Here is a 10,053-nt window from a genome sequence, read left to right on the forward strand (position 1 = left end):
CGTCCTGTCCGGCGTACATCACATTGATGATACACATTGTTGCACTATTTACAAACATTCCGTGTGATACATTGTATCATCGCTGAGCGCTCCGCTTGTCAGTGGTGGATTGGTATCAGTTATTAATGGATGGCTTAGCCGAGGCTTTGCTGGGAATTGGGGGACAGACTTGTGTAAGTGCTTCCCAGCCCCCACCTCTCCACTTTTGAGCGTTTTTATTGGCTGGCCTCTCAGGATACACCCTTTCCTCTCCGGATCCTCCATATCCTGCCTGTAAAAGGAAAGCGCGGGGGTTTTTGGTTTATTCCTACTCTCAGAAATGGCGTTTGCGATTCTTCGAGAAGAGCTGGGCTGCTCCGTCTGCCTGAACGTCTTCACGGACCCGGTCACCCTGAGGTGTGGACACAACTTCTGCTGGGTCTGTATCGATCGTGCGCTGGGGTCCCAGGAGGGGGTCGGAGTCTACAGCTGTCCTGAATGCAGAGAAGAGTTTGAGGAACGCCCTGACCCGGCCCGGAATATAACGCTCCGGAACATTATAGAGCGGTGTGTGTCCTCCATGCCTGACGAGAGGGCGGAGGGCGTCTTCTGCGCCTACTGTGTGCACGCTCCGGTCTCTGCCGTTAAGTCCTGTCTCCATTGTGAAGCTTCCATGTGTGAGGAGCATCTGATCGTCCACAACAGGTCTCCAGAACACGTCTTATCTGAGCCCAGCAATGCCCTACAAAGCAGGAAATGCTCCGTCCACAAGAAGATCCTGGAGTACTACTGCACCCAGGATGCCTCCTGCATCTGCGTCACCTGCTGCCTGGCCGGAGAACACAAAGGACATAAGGTGGAGCAGCTGATGGAAGCCTCCAACAAGAAGAAGGAGACCCTCAAACTCATCCTGACAAACCTGTTGGCAAAACGAGCGGACATCGAGCTCAAAGTTCAATATCTGCAGGAACGCCGGAGCAAAGTGCAAAAGAGAGCAGCCGGACTGACCGAGACCGTCAGCGCTCTGTTCCGAGACCTCAGGAGACAGTTAGAAGACCTGGAGAAGAAGCTCCTGAGTGTCATCTCCGAAGATGAAGAGCAGGCGTCAACCACCATCTCCGATCTGATCCACCAGATGGACTTGAAGAAGGACGAGGTGTCCAGGAAGATGTCTCACCTGGAGAAGGTCTGCACCACCACCGATCCACTACTGGTCCTACAAGAGCAGGAATCGGGGCAAAAAGACTTCTGTGATACAGAAAACAAAGTGATTGAGGAGCGACGAGTCTTCGATGTAAAGGTCCAAAGTATCAAAGTTCTGGACGAGGATGTGCTGTGGGTGACGTTACGCACCGGCTTGGCCGACATTGTGTCCAGGGTAGAACTCGGCACGGTGGAGAAGGAGAAGGCTTCGGACGTGGTCCTGGATGACAGCACGGCCTTCCAAAGCTTAAACCTACTAGATGGATATAAAACTGTTTCATGGAGTGGAGATCGTCATTATCGGCCAAAACTACCGGAGACATTTGACGCCTACCCCCAGGTGCTGAGCACCAAGGCCTTCTCCTCGGGAAACCACTACGTGGAGTGGGAGGTCGGTGACAGTCCAGGGAAGTGGAGCGTGGGACTGTGTTACCCCAGTATGACCCGGAAGGGGGACGGCTCCTGTCTGGGGTTCAACCCCCAATCCTGGTGTCTGCAGATGTTTGGGCAGCACTGCGCGGTGCGAAACAACAGCAAGAAGGTCATCTTACATCATGTCCCGAATTCCAAGCGATTTCTGATGTATCTGGAGTACGAGGCCGGGCGGCTGTCCTTCTATGAGCTGTGTGACCCCATCCGATACCTGCACACCTTCCATACCACCTTCTCCGAGCCCCTCCATGCTGCCTGCTACGCCTACAAAACCAACAGGATCACATTCAAATGATTCAGCAGCGCAATGTCTCACTATACAAATGCATATATTGTATACAAAACAATGTAGATACAGAGCAGAGTTCCCCAGGCCACGCCCCCTGACATATACAATGTATGCATATGTACAATGAGACACGGCTCTGCTAAACGATTGCTGATTTGTCCTGTATCTACATAGCATGTTTTGTATCCAATGTATGCATATGCATATATATAATGAGACACGGCTCTGCTAAATGGCTGCTAATTTCTTCTGTATCTACATACTATGTTTTGTATCCAATGTATGCATATGCATTACGTATAGTGAGACACGGCCCTGCGAAACGATTGCTGATTTGTCCTGTATCTATATAGCATGTTTTGTATCCAATGTATGCATATGTATAGTGAGACACGGCCCTGTGAAACGATTGCTGATTTGTCCTGTATCTACATAGCATGTTTTGCATCCAATATATGCATATGCATACATATAGTGAGACACAGCCCTGCTAAACGATTGCTGATTTGTCCTGTATCTACATACCATGTTTTGTATCCAATGTATGCATATGCATATGTATAATGAGACACGGCTCTGCTAAACAATTGCTGATTTGTCCTGTATCTGCATAGCATGTTTTGTATCCAATATATGCATATGCAAATGTATAGTGAGACACGGCTCTGCTAAACGATTGCTGATTTGTCCTGTATCTACATAGCATGTTTTGTATCCAATATATGCATATGCAAATGTATAGTGAGACACGGCTCTGCTAAACGATTGCTGATTTGTCCTGTATCTGCATAGCATGTTTTGTATCCAATGTATGCATATGCATACATATAGTGAGACACTGCTCTGCTAAACGATTGCTGATTTGTCCTATATCTACATAGCATGTTTTGTATCCAATGTATGCATATGCATATGTATAATGAGACACGGCCCTGCTAAATGACTGCTGATTTGTCCTGTATCTACATAGCATGTTTTGTATCCAATGTATGCATATATATATGTATAATGAGACACGGCCTTGTGAAACGATTGCTGATTTGTCCTGTATCTACATAGCATGTTTTGTATCCAATGTATGCATATGCATATGTATAGTGAGACACGGCTCTGCTAAATGACTGCTGATTTGCCCTGTATCTACATAGCATGTTTTGTATCCAATGTATGCATATATATATGTATAATGAGACACGGCCCTGTGAAACGATTGCTGATTTGTCCTGTATCTACATAGCATGTTTTGTATCCAATGTATGCATATGCATATGTATAGTGAGACACTATAGGAGGTGGCGTATGAATACCATATAAAGTTTATACTGCTATGCACATTTCCTGTGGTGCTATACGCCCTTCCAGTGTGGATCTAGCAGTATATACAATGTTGCCATATCACTCTTATCTGTGCTATCTGTGAAGCGGCCCCTGTTTCCCTGTATCCAGGTAATTTACCGTTGAAAAATTATCTGTGAAATTATCCATATAAAAAATAATCTGTTTTTTAAGCGCGAAGTTATAATAAAATTGATTGCACTTGTATAAAAAAAAAAAATAAATCAGTGTAATGACTCTAGTTTTTCAGACAATAACAGGCATGATTGAGTCTAATCTATATATGTATTTAATATGTGGGTCTGGAAATTACTGAGGCTAATAGTACTTTACATTGGTTGTTCTGAATAGTATACTCCAGAGCTGCACTCACTATTCTGCTGGTGCAGTCACTGTGTACATACATTACATTACTGATCCTGAGTTACCTCCTGTATTATACTCCAGAGCTGCACTCACTATTCTGCTGGAGCAGTCACTGTGTACATACATTACATTACTGATCCTGAGTTACCTCCTGTATTATCCTCCAGAGCTGCACTCACTATTCTGCTGGTGCAGTCACTGTGTACATACATTACATTACTGATCCTGAGTTACCTCCTGTATTATCCTCCAGAGCTGCACTCACTATTCTGCTGGACATTACATTACTGATCCTGAGTTACCTCCTGTATTATCCTCCAGAGCTGCACTCACTATTCTGCTGGTGCAGTCACTGTGTACATACATTACATTACTGATCCTGAGTTACCTCCTGTATTATACTCCAGAGCTGCACTCACTATTCTGCTGGTGCAGTCACTGTGTACATACATTACATTACTGATCCTGAGTTACCTCCTGTATTATACTCCAGAGCTGCACTCACTATTCTGCTGGTGCAGTCACTGTGTACATACATTATATTACTGATCCTGAGTTACCTCCTGTATTATCCTCCAGAGCTGCACTCACTATTCTGCTGGACATTACATTACTGATCCTGAGTTACCTCCTGTATTATACTCCAGAGCTGCACTCACTATTCTGCTGGTGCAGTCACTGTGTACATACATTACATTACTGATCCTGAGTTACCTCCTGTATTATCCTCCAGAGCTGCACTCACTATTCTGCTGGTGCAGTCACTGTGTACATACATTACTGATCCTGAGTTACCTCCTGTATTATCCTCCAGAGCTGCACTCACTATTCTGCTGGTGCAGTCACTGTGTACATACATTACATTACTGATCCTGAGTATTATAAGTGGCTTCTTCTGGGGTCTCTCTAAGTTTCGCCATATGAGTTGGCTTCCTCTGGGGGTAGGTGGCTCAATTAATAATAAGGGTGGACAAAGCTACATAATGTAACCATAAGGTGGGTTTAGTGTGTAATTGTATATTTTGGAGGGGGGACACGGGCAATTTGGCTATATATAAGCAATATTTGTGTGGTGTCTATCCAGCCTGTGTGTACAGCCCTGCTCCGGACATTCATCTCCAGGCTCCCAAAAAAGCCACAGCCATCTGGGCCTCGACATTAGCATATATTTTATGTGTTGAGTCAGCAAGGGGTTAACATCAATCCCCATCCACAATGCCATCATTTCCCTCCATAAAGCACAGCAGCGCCCTCTAGTGGCCGGTAGGTGCATAACCCACATCTCTTTCTCCCTTCTTCATTCTTGTGTCTTTCGCTTCCCCTCCATCAAGACTAAAAACTGCAGAAGTGTGAACTGCGTCCAGGAGCAAGACCTATAACCGTATACACGAGGGCACAGACAAAGGACACGTCTTTAGGTGTTTTTGTTACTTTACCTTAATATTTATCACTATAATTCCTTGTTTATTCACATGTCGTGTCCTTTGTGTACGGAGGATACAATTGTAGGAATATGGCCACATGGTTACGAGGTCACGAGCCACATTTGTGCTTCTTGCCACTGTTCACACTCGTTTGTAACCTCGAAGTTGTCCTATATTTTGCAGCATATTCGTGGGAGGTTCAGGTAGAGGGAAGCATGTGGCCAACTAATGGGGACCTCCTCCAAGACTGTGATGCACTGGGGTGCAGGCCTCATTGAAGGTCCTCTTCACTAGGCTGGTCCTTCCTCCTCCCCAGGTTGGTCCTTCCTCCTCCCCAGGTGGGTCCTTCCTCCTCCCCAGGTGGGTCCTTCCTCCTCCCCAGGTGGGTCCTTCCTCCTCCCCAGGCTGGTCCTTCCTCCTCCCCAGGTGGGTCCTTCCTCCTCCCCAGGTTGGTCCTTCCTCCTCCCCAGGTGGGTCCTTCCTCCTCCCCAGGTGGGTCCTTCCTCCTCCCCAGGCTGGTCCTTCCTCCTCCCCAGGTGGGTCCTTCCTCCTCTCCAGGTTGGTCCTTCCTCCTCCCCAGGTGGGTCCTTCCTCCTCCCCAGGTTGGTCCTTCCTCCTCCCCAGGTTGGTCCTTCCTCCTCCCCAGGTGGGTCCTTCCTCCTCCACAGGTTGGTCCTTCCTCCTCCCCAGGTGGGTCCTTCCTCCTCCCCAGGTTGGTCCTTCCTCCTCCCCAGGTTGGTCCTTCCTCCTCCCCAGGTTGGTCCTTCCTCCTCCCCAGGTTGGTCCTTCCTCCTCCACAGGTGGGTCCTTAATCCTCCCCAGGTGGGTCCTTCCTCCTCCCCAGGTTGGTCCTTCCTCCTCCCCAGGTTGGTCCTTCCTCCTGCCCGAGGTGATGCTTCCTCCTCCCTAAGATGGTCCTTCCTCCTCTCCATGGTGATCCTTCCTCTTCACCATTATGGTCCTTCCCTCTCACCAGGGTGGTACTTTCTCCTCACCTGGGTAGTCCTTTCTCTTCCACAGGATGGTCCTTCTGCTTCACCAGTGTAGCAGAGCTATATGAGAGCTGTCCCGAGGCAGTAGGGCTATACGAGAGCTGTCCCTGGGTAGTAGAGCTATACGAGAGCTGTCCCTGGGTAGTAGGGCTGTAGGAGAGCTGTCCCTGGGTAGTAGAGCTATACGAGAGCTGTCCCTGGGTAGTAGGGCTATACGAGAGCTGTGCCTGGGTAGTAGAGCTATACGAGAGCTGTCCCTGGGTAGTAGGGCTATACGAGAGCTGTCCCTGGGTAGTAGGGCTATACGAGAGCTGTCCCTGGCTAGTAGGGCTGTACGAGAGCTGTGCCTCGGTAGTAGGGCTATACGAGAGCTGTCCCTGGGTAGTAGGGCTGTACGAGAGCTGTTCCTGGGTAGTAGGGCTATACGAGTGCTGTCCCTGGGTAGTAGGGCTGTAGGAGAGCTGTCCTTGGGTAGTAGGGGTGTACGAGTGCTGTCCCTGGGTAGTAGAGCTATAGGAGAGCTGTCCCTGGGTAGTAGGGCTATATGAGAGCTGTCCCTGGGTAGTAGGGCTGTACGAGAGCTGTTCCTGGGTAGTAGGGCTATACGAGTGCTGTCCCTGGGTAGTAGGGCTGTAGGAGAGCTGTCCTTGGGTAGTAGGGGTGTACGAGTGCTGTCCCTGGGTAGTAGAGCTATAGGAGAGCTGTCCCTGGGTAGTAGGGCTATATGAGAGCTGTCCCTGGGTAGTAGGGCTATACGAGAGCTGTCCCTGGGTAGTAGGGCTATACGAGAGCTGTCCCTGGGTAGTAGGGCTATACGAGAGCTGTCCCTGGGTAGTAGGGCTATACGAGAGCTGTCCCTGGGTAGTAGGGCTATACGAGAGCTGTCCCTGGGTAGTAGGGCTATACGAGAGCTGTCCCTGGGTAGTAGGGCTATACGAGAGCTGTCCCTGGGTAGTAGTGCTATATAAGAGCTGTCCCTGGGTAGTAGGGCTGTACGAGAGCTGTTCCTGGGTAGTAGGGCTATACGAGAGCTGTCCCTGGGTAGTAGAGCTATACGAGAGCTGTCCCTGGGTAGTAGGGCTATATAAGAGCTGTCCCTGGGTAGTAGGGCTGTACGAGAGCTGTTCCTGGGTAGTAGGGCTATACGAGAGCTGTTCCTGGGTAGTAGAGCTATACGAGAGCTGTCCCTGGTTAGTAGGGCTATACGAGAGCTGTACCTGGGTAATAGGACTATACGAGAGCTGTCCCTGGGAAGTAGGGCTATAAGAGAGCTGTTCCTGGGTAGTAGGGCTATATGAGAGCTGTCCCTGGGTAGTAGGGCTATAAGAGAGCTGTCCCTGGGTAGTAGGGCTATACGAGAGCTGTCCCTGGGTAGTAGGGCTATACGAGAGCAGTCCCTGGATAGTAGTGCTATACGAGAGCTGTTCCTGGGTAGTAGGGCTATACGAGAGCTGTTCCTGGGTAGTAGGGCTATACGAGAGCTGTCCCTGGGTAGTAGGGCTATACGAGAGCTGTTCCTGGGTAGTAGGGCTATACGAGAGCTGTTCCTGGGTAGTAGGGCTATACGAGAGCTGTCCCTGGGTAGTAGGGCTATATGAGAGCTGTTACTGGGGAGTAGGGCTATACGACAGCTGTCCCCGGGTAGTAGGGCTATATGAGAGCTGTCCCTGGGTAGTAGGGCTATATGAGAGCTGTTCCTGGGTAGTAGGGGTATACGAGAGCTGTCCCTGGGTATCAGGGCTATACGAGAGCTGTCCCTGGGTAGTAGGGCTATATGAGAGCTGTCCCTGGGTAGTAGGGCTGTACGAGAGCTGTCCCTGGGTACTAGGGCTATACGAGAGCTGTCCCTAGGTAGTAGGGCTATACGAGAGCTGTTCCTGGGTAGTAGAGCTATACGAGAGCTGTGCCTGGGTAGTAGGGCTGTACGAGAGCTGTTCCTGGGTAGTAGGGCTATACGAGAGCTGTGCCTGGGTAGTAGGGCTGTACGAGAGCTGTTCCTGGGTAGTAGAGCTATATGAGAGCTGTCCCTGGGTAGTAGAGCTATACGAGAGCTGTCCCTGGGTAGTAGGGCTATACGAGAGCTGTTCCTGGGTAGTAGGGCTATACGAGAGCTGTCCCTAGGTAGTAGGGCTATACGAGAGCTGTCCCTGGGTAGTAGGGCTATACGAGAGCTGTTCCTGGGTAGTAGGGCTATACGAGAGCTGTCCCTAGGTAGTAGGGCTATACGAGAGCTGTCCCTGGGTAGTAGGGCTATACGAGAGCTGTTCCTGGGTAGTAGAGCTATACGAGAGCTGTGCCTGGGTAGTAGGGCTATACGAGAGCTGTCCCTGGGTAGTAGAGCTATACGAGAGCTGTTCCTGGGTAGTAGGGCTATACGAGAGCTGTTCCTGGGTAGTAGGGCTGTACGAGAGCTGTTCCTGGGTAGTAGAGCTATATGAGAGCTGTCCCTGGGTAGTAGAGCTATACGAGAGCTGTCCCTGGGTAGTAGGGCTATACGAGAGCTGTTCCTGGGTAGTAGGGCTATACGAGAGCTGTCCCTAGGTAGTAGGGCTATACGAGAGCTGTCCCTGGGTAGTAGGGCTATACGAGAGCTGTTCCTGGGTAGTAGGGCTATACGAGAGCTGTCCCTGGGTAGTAGGGCTATACGAGAGCTGTCCCTGGGTAGTAGTGCTATACGAGAGCTGTCCCTGGGTAGTAGGGTTTATACGAGAGCTGTCCCTAGGTAGTAGGGCTATACGAGAGCTGTCCCTGGGTAGTAGGGCTATACGAGAGCTGTTCCTGGGTAGTAGAGCTATACGAGAGCTGTGCCTGGGTAGTAGGGCTATACGAGAGCTGTTCCTGGGTAGTAGAGCTATACGAGAGCTGTGCCTGGGTAGTAGGGCTATACGAGAGCTGTTCCTGGGTAGTAGGGCTATAAGAGAGCTGTCCCTAGGTAGTAGGGCTATACGAGAGCTGTGCCTGGGTAGTAGGGCTGTACGAGAGCTGTTCCTGGGTAGTAGAGCTATACGAGAGCTGTCCCTGGGTACTAGAGCTATACGAGAGCTGTCCCTGGGTAGTAGGGCTATACGAGAGCTGTCCCTGGGTAGTAGGGCTATACGAGAGCTGTTCCTGGGTAGTAGAGCTATACGAGAGCTGTCCCTAGGTAGTAGGGCTATACGAGAGCTGTCCCTGGGTAGTAGGGCTATACGAGAGCTGTCCCTGGGTAGTAGTGCTATACGAGAGCTGTCCCTGGGTAGTAGAGCTATACGAGAGCTGTCCCTGGGTAGTAGGGCTGTACGAGAGCTGTCCCTGGGTAGTAGGGCTATACGAGAGTTGTCCCTGGGTAGTAGGGCTATACGAGAGCTGTCCCTGGGTAGTAGAGTTTTACGAGAGCTGTCCCTGGGTAGTAGGGCTATACGAGAGCTGTCCCTGGGTAGTAGGGCTGTACGAGAGCTGTCCCTGGGTAGTAGGGCTATACGAGAGCTGTCCCTGGGTAGTAGGGCTGTACGAGAGCTGTCCCTGGGTAGTAGGGCTGTACGAGAGCTGTCCCTGGGTAGTAGTGCTATACGAGAGCTGTCCCTGGGTAGTAGGGCTGTACGAGAGCTGTCCCTGGGTAGTAGAGCTATACGACAGCTGTCCCTGGGTAGTAGTGCTATACGAGAGCTGTCCCTGGGTAGTAGGGCTGTACGAGAGCTGTGCCTCGGTAGTAGGGCTATACGAGAGCTGTCCCTGGGTAGTAGGGCTATACGAGAGCTGTCCCTGGGTAGTAGGGCTATTCGAGAGCTGTCCCTGGGTAGTAGGGCTATTCGAGAGCTGTCCCTGGGTAGTAGGGCTATACGAGAGCTGTTCCTGGGTAGTAGGGCTATACGAGAGCTGTCCCTGGGTAGTAGGGCTGTACGAGAGCTGTCCCTGGGTAGTAGGGCTATACGAGAGCTGTTCTTGGGTAGTAGGGCTATACGAGAGCTGTTCCTGGGTAGTAGGGCTATACGAGAGCTGTTCTTGGGTAGTAGGGCTATACGAGAGCTGTCCCTGGGTAGTAGGGCTATACGAGAGC

The 10,053-nt window shown here is 50.4% G+C and overlaps 1 protein-coding gene across 1 annotated transcript; it reads left to right on the forward strand.

Moving 5' to 3' along the window:
- Positions 1 to 310: 310 nt before the first annotated feature.
- Positions 311 to 3,434, forward strand: LOC142310467 (E3 ubiquitin-protein ligase TRIM11-like). The gene has a single exon (XM_075347990.1). The coding sequence runs from the start codon at positions 320 to 322 to the stop codon at positions 1,907 to 1,909; it is 1,590 nt and encodes a 529-aa protein (XP_075204105.1). The 5' UTR covers positions 311 to 319; the 3' UTR covers positions 1,910 to 3,434.
- Positions 3,435 to 10,053: the final 6,619 nt, after the last annotated feature.

The sequence above is a fragment of the Anomaloglossus baeobatrachus genome, chromosome 5 (genome assembly GCF_048569485.1).
Source record: "Anomaloglossus baeobatrachus isolate aAnoBae1 chromosome 5, aAnoBae1.hap1, whole genome shotgun sequence".
Taxonomy (NCBI): domain Eukaryota; kingdom Metazoa; phylum Chordata; class Amphibia; order Anura; family Aromobatidae; genus Anomaloglossus; species Anomaloglossus baeobatrachus.